At 43.3% G+C, this 18482-nt stretch overlaps 1 protein-coding gene across 3 annotated transcripts in view; it reads left to right on the forward strand.

Annotated features, from left to right (window-relative positions):
* cep78 (centrosomal protein 78) overlaps positions 1 to 16771 on the forward strand; it is a 30319-nt gene extending 13548 nt beyond the window's left edge. For 2 of the 3 annotated variants that reach the window (XM_014172177.2, XM_014172175.2), the window contains 11 exons: positions 6944 to 7118; positions 7280 to 7393; positions 7577 to 7641; positions 7824 to 7929; positions 8610 to 8724; positions 8887 to 8929; positions 9054 to 9203; positions 9416 to 9493; positions 15136 to 15305; positions 15552 to 15696; positions 15876 to 16771. In XM_014172177.2, coding sequence (XP_014027652.2) covers positions 6944 to 7118; positions 7280 to 7393; positions 7577 to 7641; positions 7824 to 7929; positions 8610 to 8724; positions 8887 to 8929; positions 9054 to 9203; positions 9416 to 9493; positions 15136 to 15305; positions 15552 to 15696; positions 15876 to 16418 — 1704 coding nt within the window. In that variant the 3' untranslated portion in view covers positions 16419 to 16771. The remainder of the gene's footprint in view (positions 1 to 6943; positions 7119 to 7279; positions 7394 to 7576; positions 7642 to 7823; positions 7930 to 8609; positions 8725 to 8886; positions 8930 to 9053; positions 9204 to 9415; positions 9494 to 15135; positions 15306 to 15551; positions 15697 to 15875) is intronic. The other variant, XM_014172176.2, reaches the window with a different exon arrangement.
* Positions 16772 to 18482: the final 1711 nt, after the last annotated feature.

Here is an 18482-nt window from a genome sequence, read left to right on the forward strand (position 1 = left end):
GTCCGTCATGGTCTGGGGTGGTGTGTCGCAGCATCATGAGACTGAGGTTGTTGTCATTGCAGGCAATCTCAACGCTGTGCGTTACAGGGAAGACATCCTCCTCATGTGGTATCCTTCCTGCAGGCTCATCCTGACATGACCCTCCAGCATGACAACGCCACCAGCTATACTGCTCGTTCTGTGCGTGATTTCCTGCAAGACCGGAATGTCACTGTTCTGCTATGGCCAGCGAAGAGCCCGGATCTCAATCCCATTGAGCATGTCTGGGACCTGTTGGATCGGAGGGTGAGGGCTAGGGCCATTCCCTCCCCCACAGAAATGTCCGGGAACTTGCAGGTGCCTTGGTGGAAGAGTAGGGTAACATCTCACAGCAAGAACTGGCAAATCTGGTGCAGTCCATGAGGAGGAGATGCACTGCAGTACTAAATGCAGCTGGTGGCCACACCAGATACGGACTTATTTTTTATTTTGCCCCCCCCCCCCTTTGTTTAGGGACACATTCAATTTCTGTTAGTCACATGTCTGTGGAACTTGTTCAGTTTATGTCTCAGTTGATGAATCGTGTTATGTTCATACAAATATTTACACATGTTAAGTTTTCTGAAAAAAAACACAGTTGACAGTGACGATGTTACTTTTTTTGCAAAGTTATATACTACTGTTCAAAAGTTTGGGGTCACAAATGTCCTTTGTTTTCCATGAAAACATACATGAAATGTTGCAAAATTAATAGGAAACATAGTCAAGACGTTGACAAGGTTATAAATAATGATTTTAAATTGAAAAAGTAATTGTGTCCTTCAAACTTTGCTTTCGTCAAAGAATCCTCCATTTGCTGCAATTGCAGCCTTGCAGACCTTTGGCATTCTATTTGTCAATTTGTTGAGGTAATCTGAAGAAATTTCACCCCATGCTTCCTGAAGCACTTCCCACAAGTTGGATTGGCTTGATGGGCACTTCTTGCTTACCATACGGTCAAGCTTCTCCCACAACAGCTCAATAAGGTTGAGATCAGGTAACTGTGCTGGCCACTCCATTATAGACAGAATACCAGCTGACTGCTTCTTCCCTAAATAGTTATTGCCTAGTTTGACGCTGTGCTTTGGGTCATTGTCCTGTTGTAGGAGGAAATTGGCTCCAATTAAGCGCTGTCCACAGGGTATGACATGGCGTGGCAAAATGGAGTGATGATCTTGTAGAAGGAAGGCTATTTTACCCTGTACAAATCTCCCACTTTACCATTAGCAAAGCACCCCCAGAACATCACATTGCCTCCACCATGCTTGACAGATGGCGTCAAGCACTCCTCCAGCATATTTTCATTTTTTCTGAGTCTCACGAATGTTCTTCATGATCCGAACACCTCAAACTTAGATTCGTCTGTCCAGTGTCTGTGTTCTTTTGCCCATCTTAATCTTTTCTTTTTACTGGCCAGTCTGAGATATGTATTTTTCTTTGCAACTCTGCCTAGAATGTCAGCATCCCGGAGTCGCCTCTTCACTGTTGACGTTGAGACTGGTGTTTTGCGGGTATTATTTAATGAAGCTACCAGTTGAGGACTTAAGAGGCATCTGTTTCTCAAACTAGACACTCTAATGTACTTGTCCTCTTGCTGAGTTGTGCACCGTGGCCTCCCACTCCTCTTTTTATTCTGGTTATAGCCAGTTTGCGCTGTTCTGTGAAGGGAGTAGTTGCAATTTCTTGCATGGAATAGCCTTCAAATTTCAGAAGAAAGTGCTTTGTTTCTGGCCATTTTGAGCCTGTAATCGAACCCACAAATGCTGATGCTCCAGATTCTCAACTAATCTAAAGAAGGCCAGTTTTAATGCTTCTTTAATGAGCACAACAGTTTTCAGCTGTGCTAACATAATTGCAAAAGGGTTTTCTAATGATCAATTAGCCTTTTTGAAATGATACTTGGATAAGCTAACACAACGTGCCATTGGAACACAGGAGTGATGGTTGCTGATAATGGGCCTCTGTACACCTATGTAGAAATTCCATTAAAAATCTGCTGTTTCCAGCTACAATAGTCATTTACAACATTAACCTATCTACACTGTATTTCTGATCAATTTGATGTTATTTTAATGGACGAAAAATGTGCTTTTCTTTAAAAAATAAGGACATTTCTAAGTGACCCCAAACGTTTGAACGGCAGTGTACGTACATTCTTATTTATTTTTTTACTATTTTCTACATTGTAGAATAATAGTGAAGACATCAAATCTATGAAATAACACATATGGAATCTTGTAGTAACCAAAAAGTGTTAAACAAATCAAAATATATTTTGTATTTGAGATTCTTCAAAGTAGCCACCCTTTGCCTTGATGACAGCTTTGCACACTCTTGGCATTCTCTCAACCAGCTTCTCCTGGAATGCTTTTCCAACAGCCTTGAAGGAGTTCCCACATATGCTGAGCACTTGTTGTCTGCTTTTCCTTCACTCTGTGGTCCAACTCATCCCAAACCATCTCAATTGGGTTGAGGTCGGGTGATTGTGGAGGCCGGGTCATCTGAGGCAGCACTCATCACTCTCCTTCTTGGTCAAATAGCCCTTACACAGCCTGGAGGTGTTTTGGGCCATTGTCCTTTTTGAAAAACAAATTATAGTCCCACCAATCGCTAACCAGATGGGATGGCGTATCGCTGCAGAATGCTGTGGTAGCCATGCTGGTTAAGTGTGCCTTGAATTCTAAATAAATCAGTGTCACCAGCAAAGCACCATCACATCTCCTCCATGCTTCACGGTGGGAACCAGACATGCGAAGGTCATCCGTTCACCTACTCTGCATCTCACAAAGACATGGTGGTTGGAACCAAAAATCTCAGATTTGGACTTATCAGACCAAAGAACAGATTTCCGCCGGTCCAATGTTCATTGCTCATGTTTCTTGGCCCAAGCAAGTCTCTTCTTATTGGTCTCCTTTTATTAGTGGTTTCTTTGCAGCAATTTGACCATGAAGGCCTGATTTCATGCAGTCTCCTCTGAACAGTTGATTTTGAGATGTGACTGTTCCTTGAACTCTGAAGCATTTATTTGGGCTGCAATTTTCTGAGGCTGGTAACTAATGAACTCATCCTGTGCAGCAGAGCACTCTGGGTCTTCCTTTCCTGTGGCGGTCCTCATGAGAGCTAGTTTCGTCATAGCGCTTGTTTTTTTCAAATCAAACTTTATTTGTCACATGCGCCGAATACAACTGGTGTATTCCTTACCGTGAAATGCTTACTTATAAGCACTTAACCAACAGTGCAGTTCAAGAAAGAGGTATGCAAATATTTACCAAATAATCTAAAGTAACACAATAAAATAACGACGAGGCTATATACAGGGGGTGCCGGTCCCGAGTCAATGTGCGGTGGTACAGGTTACTCGAGGTAATTTGTACATGTAGGTAGGGGTGAAGTGACTATGCATAGATGATAAACAGTGAGTAGCAGCAGTGTAAAAAAACAATTGTGGGGGGGTGTCAATGTAAATAGTCCGGGTGGCCATTTGATTAATTGTTCAACAGTCTTATGGCTTGGGGGTAGAAGCTGTTAAGGAGCCTTTCGGTCCGAGACTTGGTGCTCCGGTAGTGCTTGCCGTGCGGTAGCAGAGAGAACAGTCTATGACTTGGGTGACGAGTCTGGCAATTTTTGGGGCTTTCCTTTGACCATGCCTAGTATATAGGTCTTGGATGGCAGGAAGCTTGGCCCCAGTGATGTACTGGGCCATATGCACTACCCTCTTTAGCGCCTTACGGTCAGATGCCGAGCAGTTGCCATATCAGGCGGTGGTGCAACCGGTCAGGATGCTCTCAATGGTGCTGCTGTAAAACCTTTTGAGGATCTGAGTACCCATTTCAGTCTCCTGTCGTGCCCACTTCACAACTATCTTGGTGTGTTTGGACCATGATAGTTTGTTGGTGATGTGGACACCAAGGACCTTGGAACTCTCTACCCGCTCCACTACAGCCCCATCTATGTTAATGAGGGCCTGTTGGGCCCGCCTTTTCCTGTAGTCCTTGATCCACTCCTTTTGTCTTGGTCACATTGAGGGAGAGGTTGTTGTCCTGGCACTACACTAGCAGGTCTCTGACCACCTCCCTATAGGCTGTCTCATCGTTGTCTGTGATCAGGCCTACCACTGTTGTGTCATCAGCAAACTTTATGATGGTGTTGGAGTCGTGTTTGGCCACGCAGTCGTAGGTGAACAGGGAGTACAGTAGGGGACTAAGCACACACCCCTGAGGGGCCCCAGTGTTGAGGATCAGCGTGGCAGACATGTTGTTGCCTACCCTTACCAACTGGGGGCAGCCCGTCAGGAAGCCCATGATTCAGTTGCAGAGGGAGGTGTTTAGTCCCAGTGTCCTTAGCTTAGTGATGAGCTTTGTGGGCACTATGGTGTTGAATGCTGAGCTGTAGTCAATGAACAGAATTCTCACATAGGTGTTCCTTTTGTCAGGTGGGAAAGGGCAGTGTGGAGGGCAGTAGAGATTGCGTCATCTATGAATCTGTTTGGGCGGTATACGAATTGGAGTGGGTCTAGGGTATCCGGGAGGATGCTGTTGATGTGAGCCATTACCAGCCTTTCAAAGTACTTCATGGCTACCGAAGCGAGTGCTACGGGGTGGTAATCATTTAGGCAGATTACCTTCGCTCCCTTGGGCACAGGGACTATGGTTGTCTGCTTGATACATGTAGGTATTACAGACTCCGTCAGGGAGAGGTTGAAAATGTCAGAGAATACACTTGCCAGTTGGTCAGTGCATGCTTTGAGTCCCAGTCCTGGTAATCCGTCTGGCCCCGCTGCTTTGTGAATGTTGACATGTTTTAAAGGTCTTGCTCACATCTGCTACCGAGAGCGTTATCACACAGTCATCCGTAACAGCTGATGCTCTCATGCAGGCTTCAGTTTTGCTTGCCTCGACGCGAGCATAAAAGGCATTAAGCTCGTCTGGTAGGCTTGCGTTACTGGGCAGCTCACAGCTGGGTTTCCCTTTGTAGTCCGTAATAGTTTTCAAGCCCTGCCACATCCGCCGAGCGTCAGAGCTGGTGTAGTAGGATTCAATCTTAATCCTGTATTGACGCTTTGCCTGTTTGATGGTTCGTCTGAGGGCGTATCGGGATTTCTTATTAGTGTCCCTCTCCTTGAAAGCTCTTGCCTTTAGCTCGATGCGAATGTTGCCTATAATCCATGGCTTCTGGTTGGGATATGTACGTACGGTCACTGATGAAGCCAACGACTGATGTGGTATATTCCTCAATGCCATTAGATGAATCCCGGAACATATTCCAGTCTGTGCTAGCAAAACAGTTCTGTAGCATCCGCATCATCTGACCACTTCCGTATTGAGCGAGTTACTGGTATTTCCTGCTTTAGTTTTTGCTTGTAAGCAGGAATCAGGATAGAATTATGGTCAGATTTGCCAAATGGAGGGTGAGGGAGAGCTTTGTATGAGTCTCTGTGTGTGGAGTAAATGTGGTCTATTGTTTTTTTTCCTCTGGTTTCCAATGATTGCACGTTCGCCAATAGAACGGATGGCAGTGGGCGTTTACTCACTCGCCTATGAATTCTCAGAAGGCAGCCCGACCGCCGCCCCCTTTTTCTCCGTCTTTTCTTCACGCAAATGACAGGGATTTTGGCCCGTTCCAGAGAAAGCAGTAGTTCCTTCACGTCAGACTCGTTAAAGAAGAAATCTTTGTTGAGGTGAGGAATCGCTGTTCTGATGTCCAGAAGTTATTTTTGGTCATACGAGACGGTAGCAGCAACATTATGTACAAAATAAGTTACAAACAACGCGAAAAGCGAACAAAATAGCACAGTTGGTTAGGAGCACGTAAAACGGCAGCCATCTCCTCCGGCGCCATTATTTTTTTCCGACTGCATTTTAAGAAACGCTCAAAGTTCTTGAAATGTTCCGCATTGACTGACCTTCATGTCTCAAAGTAATGATGGACTGTCGTTTCTCTTTGCTTATTTGAGCTGTTCTTGCCGTAATATGGACTTTGTCTTTTACCAAATAGGACTATCTTCTGTATACCATCCCTACCTTGTCACAACACAACTGATGGCCTCAAACGCATTAAGAAGGAAAGAAATTCCACAAATTAACTTTTAACAAGGCACACCTGCTAATTGAAATGCATTCCAGGTGACTACCACATGAAGCTGGTTGAGAGAATGCCAAGAGTGTGCAAAGCTGTCAAAGCAAAGGGTGGCTGCTTTGCTTACTACATGATTCCATATGTGTTATTTCATAGTTTTGATGTCTTCAGTATTATTCTCTAATGTAGAAAATAGTAAAAATAAAGAAAAACCCTTGAATGAGTAGGTGTGTCCAAACTTTGGACTGGTACTGTATATACACACATTTTCCTTAAAGTATAAATTTTTTGAGAACTAATGTTCCTGTCCCCACTATAACAAAAAAGTATTACATGTCATTTTTTTCTTTTAATACATTTAATTGAAATACTGTAGAATTCCATTAATTCCTGTGGAGGACCGCTCCTACTGGGGAGCACCAATATGGCCAACCGGTGGCTTCAAAGCCTCACAATGGCCAGCAATCCAGGGTTTATATACTCTGAGTATACAAAACATTAAGAACACTTCCCCTTTCCCTTAAATCCAGGTGAAAGCTATGATCACTTATTGCTGTCACTTGTTAAATCCACTTCAGTCAGTGTAGATGACTGTGAAGAGACCTGTTTAAGTAGGATTTTTAAGCCTTGACACAATTGATAAATGGAATGCGTATGTGTGCCATCTGTGACTGTCATTACAGTGAGCTCTGTTTCCCTCTAGTGGGGATGGTCAGTATGACATACTCAGAGAAGATCTGTATTGAAGTCATTACACATTCAACAATTGGGCAGAATCGTGCATCCTTATTGTGTGGTGTTTGGGGTTGTGTGTGAGCTCCAGTTGACTGACCTCTCCCCTGCATTGCAGCATCAGGCAATGCGGAGGCACAGTGCAGCCTGGGCCGAGTCTCTGAGGTACAGGAGGCCTGAATTCGAGGGCATGGGAGGCCTCCGTCGGGTCACTCTCAACTGCAACACCCTGGTGGGAGACAGAGGGGCGGCTGCCCTCGCACAGGAACTGGCTGAGGACCTCTGGGTCAAAGGTCAGAGGACATGTTCAGTCTCTCATTGACCCACTTTCAAGTCAGTTTTTCAGGACCTTTCCTTGGGCTTGAATCCAGGGTTGTGTATATTAAGGAACACTATATCAAAACTTCTTTGTTAATGGTGGTATTGACTGTAGTTTTTTGCATTGTTTTCCTAGCCTTGGATCTGCAGAAGTGTGGTTTGTCCAACGATGGGACACGGTCTCTGCTGGAGGCTCTAAAGTCCAATTCCACTCTCTGTGTCCTGGATATCAGGAGGAACCCCTTGGTGGGTAAGTTCCAACTGACACTGCTCTGATTGGATGGGATTGTTTTACTCATGGCACCTGTCAAAAGGGTATATTTTGAAAGTAGACATCTCAGAATGATCATATCTACTCGGGTTGCAGTTTTTCCTTTGAGAGTTTGTTATAGGCCTAACACGAGGGGTTCTTACTCCTCTCCTCCTTGCACAGACAACGACCTGATGAAGTCCGTAATAGAAAGAGTTCTCATGAACGCTAATGGTCAATCCTCTCAGGTAGGGATACATTTTCTCCTGGCCTATCTGGCTATTAAAGTAAACATTGGGAGCTGTGTGTCCATGATTAACGCAAAGTGGTACGACACATACTGTATTATACGTGTGAAGATGTGTATTAGTATCTCGGGGTTCATGATGGTGGTTTCTCAGTAGTATGTGCTCTGTGTTTTATGTTGTAGTACTCCTGGATCAAGCCCCCAGCCCTCAAAGACTCACAGAAACCTCCAATCCTTAAGAGAAGAATACTGGGAAATACAGCTAGAGGAAAAGCAACATTTAGGATAGGTACTTTTGATCATCTACTCTCAAGGGAGTAGATATTTGTTTCCAAGGCATTCTCTCTTTGACCTTTGCCACCCCAGTGTCGCAGAGAAGTGCCCACAGTCGTGTTCATTATAGGCTCCAAACGGAAGACAATGGACTGAAATATAGAGGGCCCACATAAACTTGTCCAATAGGAAACATTTATTTTGTTTCCGGTTGCTTTCCATAATGAACACAATCCAGGTCACTGTTAACTCTCCCTTAGCCATCAGCCTCTCAATACTAAGCCTCCAAACACACAGTCACCCTGTGGTACTATACACTATAACAGTGGATATGTCACAAATGGCTAAATGTAACTAGAGCCACCACATCCTTTCTGGAGCCAGGAAGTAGCATTACGGTTGCCAGGAAGTAACAGTAAATACATGTAACTAACTCTGGCTAACTGTGGAATTAAACAATTCACTTATTTATAGTTAGTTTGCTACAGCATCCTCTCTCTTTGCTTGCTACCAGTGTACGTAATGCTTTCAGTTTGACGTGTGTGACGTATCCACTTTCATAGCGTGTTGTGATGAAACTTCCCTATGTAGTTACCATACTAATGGACCTGTGATGTTCTATTAATAATCACATTCTTTTCAACTGCCGACCTCATCATTTCCTGCCGGCGTTGACCATATATGGTCCTGCCCCAGGTCCTCGCAGGTTGTCGTTGGCCGGTAGGCGGAGTCCAGTTGTTGCCCAGCAGCCATACTCCAGCTCCAGCAGGTGTATCCCATGGCGCACTGCAGAACGTGCTGGACGACAGAGGTAAGGGCAGTCGTCTTGGAGAATGACTACAGGAATCTTCCTCCTACAAGATGAAACGCCTTTATTTATCTTAATTTCAATAATAAAGACTAAAATCAACTTCCATTGTCCTCCATGAGTGGTTGAATATCCTCTTCTTTTCATGTCCTCCTATCTTGACAGAGGACTTCCTCCAGGTAATACAGTGGCAGAGCAGAGCTTTGAGGTAAGCAATCCATTTGTCTAACACAGACTAATTCTGACACTTTCTGGCCACATGTAATCCCTATGTGCCTGACCTGTGTTGTGGTCATATGTTCTGTTGATGTCTAGTATATGGTCTTCTTCAGGGGGCTGCCACTGTCAAGGTCACAATGGAGACTGAGTCGGAGGAGGAGGAGGAGGAGGAGGAGGGAGAGGAGGAAGCGGTTGAGACAAAAAGCCTGTCACCACTTAGCCTTCGTGAGAGGATCACTGTCAGACAGTACAGACGTGTACAGGTAAAGCCCATATGGTAGCAGACAGTGCACATACTGTACTTAGTGGGGCGTTTTGAAAAGGGATAACTTCAAACTGAGGTGCATCCTGATTGACAAGCCCCACAAACACCAGGCATGTTTTCTCTCCCACTGACTGAAGGGCAGGCAGACATACCGACACTGGTGTTTTGATTTGACAGTGATGGAGTGCAGTTCTCCTGTTTTTCCTACAGGTGGAGCTGGAGGAGTGTCGGCTCAGACTAGCAGGGGAAAGAAGGGCCAGAGTGAAGGCAGACACTCGTCTCATGGAGGTACGGACTGTCATCCCAACCTTTTTGTACTAGTAAGACTAAAATGCAGAGTATACAATATTCTACTGTTTTTGTGAGATGGTATGACTTGCATACATGTACAGTACCAGTCAAAAGTTTGGACACTCCTACTCATTCAAGGGTTTTTCTTTATTTGTACTATTTTATACATTGTAGAATAATAGTGAAGACATCCAATCTATGAAATAACACATGGAATCATGCAGTAAATACAAAATTGTTAAACAATTCAAAATATATTTTGTATTTGAGATTCTTCAAAGTAGCCACCCTTTGCCTTGATGACAGCTTTGTACACTCTTGGCATTCTCTCAACCAGCTTTATGAGGTAGACACCTGGAATGCATTTCAATTAACAGGTGTGCCTTGTTAAGTTAATTTGTGGAATTTCTTTCCTTAATGCGTTTGAGCCAATCAGTTGTGTTGTGACAAGGTAGGGGTGGTGTACAGAAGATAACCCTGTTTGGTAAAAGACCAAGTCTTTCTTTTTTCACCTTTTATTTAACCAGATAGGCTAGTTGAGAACAAGTTCTCATTTGCAACTGCGATCTGGCCAAGATAAAGCAAAGCAGTTCGACACATATATCAACGCAGAGTTACACATGGAATAAACAAAACATACAGTCAATAATACAGTAGAAAAATCTATATACAACATGTGCAAATGAGGTAGGATAAGAGAGGTAAGGCAATAAATAGGCCATGGTGGCGAAGTAATTACAACATAGCATTTAAACACTGGAATGGTAGAATGTGCAGAAGATGAATGTGCAAGTAGAGATACTGGGGTGCAAAGGAGCAAGATAAATAAACACAGTATGGGGATGAGGTAGATTGGATGGGCTATTTACAGATGAGCTATGTACAGGTGCAGTGATCTATGAGCTGCTCTGACAGCTGGTGCTTAAAGCTAGTGAGGGAGGTACAGTGAGGGAAAAAAGTATTTGATCCCCTGCTGATTTTGTACGTTTTCCCACTGACAAAGAAATGATCAGTCTATAATTTTAATGGTAGATTTATTTGAACAGTGAGAGACAGAATAACAACAAAAAAATCCAGAAAAACATATGTTATAAATTGATTTGCATTTTAATGTATTTGACCCCTCTGCAAAACATGACTTAGTACTTGGTGGCAAAACCCTTGTTGGCAATCACAGAGGTCAGACGTTTCTTGTAGTTGGCCACCAGGTTTGCACACATCTCAGGAGGGATTTTGTCCCACTCCTCTTTGCAGATCTTCTTCAAGTCATTAAGGTTTCGAGGCTGACGTTTGGCAACTCGACCCTTCAGCGCCCTCCACAGATTTTCTATGGGATTAAGGTCTGGAGACTGGCTAGGCCACTCCAGGACCTTAATGTGCTTCTTCTTGAGCCACTCCTTTGTTGCCTTGGCCGTGTGTTTTGGGTCATTGTCATGCTGGAATACCCATCCACGACCCATTTTCAATGCCCAGGCTGAGGGAAGGAGGTTCTCACCCAAGATTTGACGGTACATGGCCCTGTCCATCGTCCCTTTGATGCGGTGAAGTTGTCCTGTCCCCTTAGCAGAAAAACACCCCCAAAGCATAATGTTTCCACCTCCATGTTTGACGGTGGGGATGGTTTTCTTGGGGTCATAGGCAGCATTCCTCCAAACACAGCGAGTTGAGTTGATGCCAAAGAGCTCCATTTTGGTCTCATCTGACCACAACACTTTCACCCAGTTGTCCTCTGAATCATTCAGATGTTCATTGGCAAACTTCAGACGGGCATGTATATGTGCTTTCTTGAGCAGGGGAACCTTGCGGGCGCTGCAGGATTTCAGTCCTTCACGGCATAGTGTGTTACCAATTGTTTTCTTGGTGACTGGTCCCAGCTTCCTTGAGATCATTGACAAGATCCTCTCGTGTAGTTCTGGGCTGATTCCTCACCGTTCTCATGATCATTGCAACTCAACGAGGTGGGATCTTGCATGGAGCCCTAGGCCCGATGGAGATTGACAGTTCTTTTGTGTTTCTTCCATTTGCGAATAATCGCACCAACTGCTGTCACCTTCTCACCAAGCTGCTTGGCGATGGTCTTGTAGCCCATTCCAGCCTTGTGTAGGTCTACAATCTTGTCCCTGACATCCTTGGAGAGCTCTTTGGTCTTGGCCATGGTGGAGAGTTTGGAATCTGATTGATTGATTGCTTCTGTGGACAGGTGTCGTTTATACAGGTAACAAGCTGAGATTAGGAGCACTCCCTTTAAGAGTGTGCTCCTAATCTCAGCTCGTTACCTGTATAAAAGACACCTAGGAGCCAGAAATCTTTCTGATTGAGAGGGGGTCAAATACCTATTTCCGTCATTAATATGCAAATCAATTTATAACATTTTTGACATGCGTTTTTCTGGATTTTTTGTTGTTGTTATTCTGTCTCTCACTGTTCAAATAAACCTACCATTATAATTATAGACTGATCATTTCTTTGTCAGTTGGCAATCTTACAAAATCAGCAGGGGATCAAATACTTTTTTCCCTCACTGTAAGAGTCTCCAGCTTTAGTGATTTATGGCAAGAGCAGCTCAAATAAGCAGAGGAACGACAGTCCATCATTACTTTAAGACATGAAGGTCAGTCATTGCGGAACATTTCAAGAACTGAACGTTTCTTCAAGTGCAGTCGCAAAAACAAAGCGCTATGTTGAAACTGGCTCTAATGCAAAGGATAAGTTCATTAGTTACCAGCTTCAGAAATTGCAGCCCAAATAAGTAACAGATCCATCTCAACATCAACTGTTCAGAGGAGACTGTGTTAATCAGACCTTCAAGGTCGAATTGCTATAAAGAAACCACTACTAAAGGACACCAATATGAAGAAGAGACTTGCTTGGGCCAAGAAACACAAGCAATGGACATTAGACCAGTGGAAATCTCTCCTTTTGGTCTAAGTCCAAATTTGATATGTTTGGTTCCAACTGCCGTTTCTTTGAGATGCAGAGTAGGTGAACGGGATGACCTTCGCATGTCTGGTTCCCACAGTGAAGCATGGAGGAGATGGTGTGGGGGTTCTTTCTTTGGGCTTTAGATTTCAAGGCATACTTAACCACCATGGCTACCACAGCATTTTGCAGCCAAACACCATCCCATCTGGTTAGCGATTAGTGGACTATCATTTGTTTTTCAACAGTACAATGACCCAAAACACACCTCCAGGCTGTGTAAGGGCTTTTGACCAACAAGGAGGGTGATGGAGTGCTGCATCAGATGACCTAGCCTACACAATCACCCAACCTCAACCCAGTTGAGATGGTTTTGGATGAGTTGGACTGCAGAGTGAAGGAAAAGCAGCCAACAAGTGCTCAGCATACACTACTGTTCAAAAGTTTGGGGTCACTTAGAAATGTCCTTGTTTTGAAAGAAAAGCAAATTTTTTCGTCCAGTAAAACAACATCAAATTGATCAGAAATACAGTGTAGACATTGTTAATGTTGTAAATGACTCTTGTAGCTGGAAACGGCAAATACATTTTTTTAATGGAATATCTACAAAGGCTCTTCGGAGGCCCATTATCAGCAACCATCACTCCTGTGTTCCAATGGCACGTTGTGTTAGTTAATCCAAGTTTATAATTTTAAAAGGCTGTTAGACAACCCTTTTGCAAGTGTTAGCACAGCTGAAAACTGTTGTTCTGATTTAAAGAAGCAATAAAACTGGCCTTCTTTAGACTAGTTGAGAATCTGGAGCATCAGCATTTGTGGGTTCGATTACAGGCTCAAAATGGCAATAAACAAATAACTTTTTTCTGAAACTCGTCAGTTTATTCTTGTTCTGAGAAATGAAGGCTATTCCATGTGAGAAATTGCCAAGAAACTGAAGATCTCGTACAACGCTGTGTACTACTCCCTTCACAGAACAGCACAAACTGGCTATAACCAGAATAGAAAAAGGAGTGGGAGGCCCCGGTGCACAACTGAGCAAGAGGACAAGTACATTAGAGTGTCTAGTTTGAGAAACGGACGCCTCACAATTCCTCAACTGGCAGCTTCATTAAATAGTACCTGCAAAACACCAGTCTCAACGTCAACAGTGAAGAGGCAACTCCGGGATGCTGACCTTCTAGGCAGAGTTGCAAAGAAAAAGCCATATCTCAGACCGACCAATAAAAAGAAAAGATTAAGATGGGAAAAAGAACACAGACACTGGACCAACAAATCTAAGTTTGAGGTGTTCGGATCACGAAGAACATTCGTGAGACGCATAAAAAAAATGAAAAGATGCTGGAGGAGTGCTTGATGCCATGTCAAGCATAGTGGAGGCAATGTGATGGTCTGAGGGTGCTTTGCTAATGGTAAAGTGGGAGATTTGTACAGGGTAAAATAGCCTTCCTTCTACAAGATCATCACTCCATTTTGCCACGCCATGTCATACCCTGTGGACAGCGCTTAATTGGAGCCAATTTCCTCCTACAACAGGACAATGACCCAAAGCACAGCGTCAAACTAGGCAATAACTATTTAGGGAAAAAGCAGTCAGCAGGTATTCTGTCTATAATGGAGTGGCCAGCACAGTTACCGGATCTCAACCTTATTGAGCTGTTGTGGGAGCAGCTTGACCGTATGGTACGTAAGAGGTGCCCATCAAGCCAATCCAACTTGTGGGCGGTGCTTCAGGAAACATGGGGTGAATTCTCTTCAGATTACCTCTACAAATTGACAAATAGAATGCCAAAGGTCTGCAAGGCTGTAATTGCAGAAAATTGAGGATTCTTTGACCAAGGCAAAGTTTGAGGGACACTATTATTTCAATTAAAAATCATTATTTATAACCTTGTCAACGTTTTGACTATTTCCTATTAATTTTGCAACTCATTTCATGTATGTTTTCTTGGAAAACAAAGGACATTTCTAAGTGACCCCAAACTTTTGGACGGTAGTGTATTTGGGAACTCCTTCAAGACTGTTGGAAAAGCATTCCTCATGAAGCTGGTTGAGAGAATGCCAAGAGTGTGCAAAGCTGTCATCAAGGCAAAGGGTGGTTACTTTGGGCAAAGGGTGGTTACTTTACTTTGGGGGTCTTCCCAGTGGCTCAGTAGGTAGAGCATGGTGTTTGCAAGGCCAGCATGGTGTGTGCAACGTCAGGGTTGTGGGTTCGATTCCCACGGGGGGCCAGTACAATTTCTTTTATTTTTTTAAATGCATGAAATGTATGCATTCACTACTGTAAGTCACTCTGGATAAGAGCGTCTGCTAAATGACTAAAATGTAAAAAAATGAAAAAGGAGTGATGACAATGCCTTATATTGATAGGTGCATGAATTGACCCATTTTGCTGTCCTCCCTGAGCATTCCAAATTTAACGAGTACCTTAAGGTGTCAGGGAAAATGTATGGGAGTAAAAAGTATTTTTTTTCTTTAGGAATGTAGTGGAGTAAAAATGAAATTTGGTTACTACATTATTGCATATGTGTTATTTCATAGTTGTGATGTCTTCACTATTATTTTACAATGTAGAAAATATGAAAAATAAAGAAACCCTTGAATCAGTAGGTGTGTCCCAACTTTTGACTGGTACTGTATGTAACCTATGCCCCTTTTTTTATTCTTATCGTGTGTGTGTGTGTGTGTGTTTTAATTGTCGATCAACTGCTATGTCTGTTTAGTATGAGTTGGAGAACGCTCGGCTGCGCAGTATCAACTTCTCCCTGTCGGAGGCACTGCATGCTCCTGCTACTGGCCCCTCCAGTGTTCTGGAGGACGATGCGGTTCTGGACAGCATCGAGAGCTCCTTCGGCAAGTTCCACGCCTTCCTGGACCTGCTCAAGGATGCTGGGTAAGCCTTGTGACTGGCAAAATATGTATTGGTGGGTTCAATAAGTTCCTCGGTAAAGAAAGAAATGGACAGTTTCTCTTCGAATGTGTGGAGTTTCACCTCAATGGGACAAATATTGAGACTTACTTTCCGATTGGAGGGTTTAGATGTGAGGGGATGTTACTTGTAGTGTAATGATTATCCTGCTTCTCCAGTGTTTATCCTGTGTATTCTAACACGTACCCTATGCTCTGCTATGTCTCTCAGACTGGGCCAGTTGGCCTCCATGGCAGGGATTGACCAGTCTGACTTTGGCCCGCTCGGGCGACCCCAGCTGTCCTCCAGTGTTGGACGGCCTCTTGTTGGGGCAGGGGACCAGGACACGGGAGATAAGGTTGATGCGGCACCTTCTGTAAATACAGTCTCAGTGCAGTGTGGGTGGTGTACAGTATGTATGTACTAAGATTGTCGTCAGGGATGGTGTTTCTTTGCTAGATATTCAAGTGTTATAGTGATATTCAAGTGTCGGTGGTGAATATCTGTCAGTAGCTTGGGTCCTATTCAATCTCATTCTCTGGGTTGTCTTTCCAGGGAGGCGACGGCCCCAGTGCTTCATCAGAGGGCCAGCCTAACGGATTCACCACCGGAGCTCCAGCCACTCTCAGAGGGTTCTCGCCAGAGGGTGATCCACAGAAAGTGCCCCCCGTCCCTGCTAGTGAGTTAGCCAGTGAGCCCTGTGTGGCGAAGTCTGGTGGAGAGAATCAGCAGAAGGATCCCTCGCCCTCACAACCGGAGGGCCGACAGGTGTCAGGGACTGAGAACAGTATCCATAGCAACGGCTCCCATGGAAATGACTCGTATGCCAAAGGCTCCCTTAGGAATGACTCTCAGGGTAGCGGTTCCTATGGCAAAGGTTCCCGTGATCGTAATGTCTCTCACCACAGTAATGGCAAAGGCTCACATGGTTACAGTTTTAATTACAGCAACTGCTCCCATGCCTACAGCGACAGCTTCCATAGTAACAGCTCTGTAAGGTCCAGTCTGAGTGACATGAGTGAGCGTTTGGAATCTGTTGGGTCATTGGGGTCAAAGGCTTCTGGAGGGGGCAGGGTAGGGTCAGGAGCACAGAGGTGAAACGCTATTCAGAGTTTGAGATGCTGCAACAGATCTGCTTTCTGGGGAGAATGGGTGGCGAGTCTGATGATGGGTTCTGAACCCACAACTCTGCCCCTTGTTGAGTTTTTTATTTTTTATTTATTTTTATTTTTTATATATATCTGTGTTTACCTTTCTTGTGCCATTGGTGCCAAATTGGAGTACTATTAAAAGGTTATTGTGCTAATGATGCCTAATCTTAAATGTGATTTTAGCCTTTTGTTAGATTAATACTTTTGGTGCTTTTTAGTTGTTTTTTAAAACCGTTACTTTTTTATACTGTTTGTAAATATATATATTTTCTACAATAAACTTTGTTTAAAAAAAGTTTATATACATTGATTGTAGGGCACTACTTTGTTTACACTGTTCAACCATACATATGTTTGTTTACACTTGAAAAAGTTATGGGAAAAATCAATCTTTGTCATTCTATTCCTGGGGTCAAAAACAATGGGCTCATTCAAGCGGATCACTTTTGTCAAGTCTGTGGCCATTGCTGGTCACTGCCTTTCAACGTGTGTTGCATTATGGGGATAAAATATTTCCGACTTGCGCCAACATGTAGACTGAATGAACTTTACATAAATCATGTGATCAAGGGTAATTTAGTTTTGACTGCAAGTTTTTTTAAGTGGTTCTTCACCAACGTAATGCTGCAGCCATTGCATGCATTGTGGGAGGCTCTATTATCAACCAATCATTAGGGTGTTTTTGTTTGGCCCGCGCGAATGTTTATTTCAACAAACTTTATAAAGAAAAACTTGAATAAACAATGGCAACACTGCAATGTTGATCTGAGCCTTGCTGTTGGAAAACCACTTTAGTGTCTGACTTTCGGTTGTCGCATAGGCACCTCCCCCGACTTCATTCATCGACTTTTTTCTGCAGTCTGTTGCTTTAGCCTTACAACTCAAACAAGCCCAACTGTTTTTATTTCAACCTGGTAGTTATTTGTGCTCCCCTGTACCCTTTTCACCCAAAGGTGCCGCCCGAACATTTACTTTTCACATTGCCTTTTCCAGCACAGTTCCAGCAATTATGGCGGATGCTTAACCAGGCCAGCGGAGTACACCTAGGCTCGGTTGGTTTGGTTCAGCTCATAGGGCAGTCTGGAGTCGCGCGCCCAGCTCAGACGTTGCATGCGTCAATCAATGGTTAAATGCAAAGTCATTGACTGTTCAGTCGGGCACCAGATTTAAATAACATGGGTCTTGTTGCATGCCAGACCTTAAACCTGAATAGGTATTTTACATATCAACTAAGCCACATGTTGTCCTCCGCCCTAACGTCTGACAAGGGGAATGAGACCTTGATATTGTAAACTAATACATAAAACCTATCTGTAGTTTACTATTTTATATTTTTGACAAATTTCATTTTTACTCCACTACATTACTAAAGAAAAAACTTACTTTTTACTCCCATACATTTTCCCTGACACCTTAATACTCGTTACATTTGGAATGCTCAGGGAGGACAGCAAAATGGGTCAATTCATGCACCTATCAATATAAGGCATTGTCATCACTACTGCCTCCAATATGGCAGACTCACTGAACACAAATACCATGTTTGTAAATAATGTCTGAGTGTTGGAATGTACTGTTGTCTGTCCATAAATTTAAAAAAGTAAACTTTTTGCCATCTGGTTTGCTTAATATAAGGAATTTTATAAATAGCATTTACTTCTACTCATATGACAATTGAGTACTTTTTCCACCACTGTACCTAATAACATTTAAAACCAAATACTTTGACTTTTACTCAAGTAGTATTTTACTGGGTGACTTTCACTTTTACTTGAGTCATTTTCTATTAACCCTTGTGCTTTGCTGAAAAATAAGTATGTTTATACAGTTTAAACACACTCATGACAGTCAAAGAATAAAGTAAAAACTGCCCAAACTTTATTTTGTCTTGTCAGAGATTTCAGAAAGAACAAATACATTTGATTTCAAAAACTCAACATTTAAGACCTATTTGTTAAACATATTTCCTTCTCACAAACAAGCATTTGTTTCCCCAAGTAGACATTTTTCT

The sequence above is a fragment of the Salmo salar genome, chromosome ssa24 (assembly GCF_905237065.1).
Source record: "Salmo salar chromosome ssa24, Ssal_v3.1, whole genome shotgun sequence".
In the NCBI taxonomy this organism is placed as follows: Eukaryota; Metazoa; Chordata; class Actinopteri; order Salmoniformes; family Salmonidae; genus Salmo; species Salmo salar.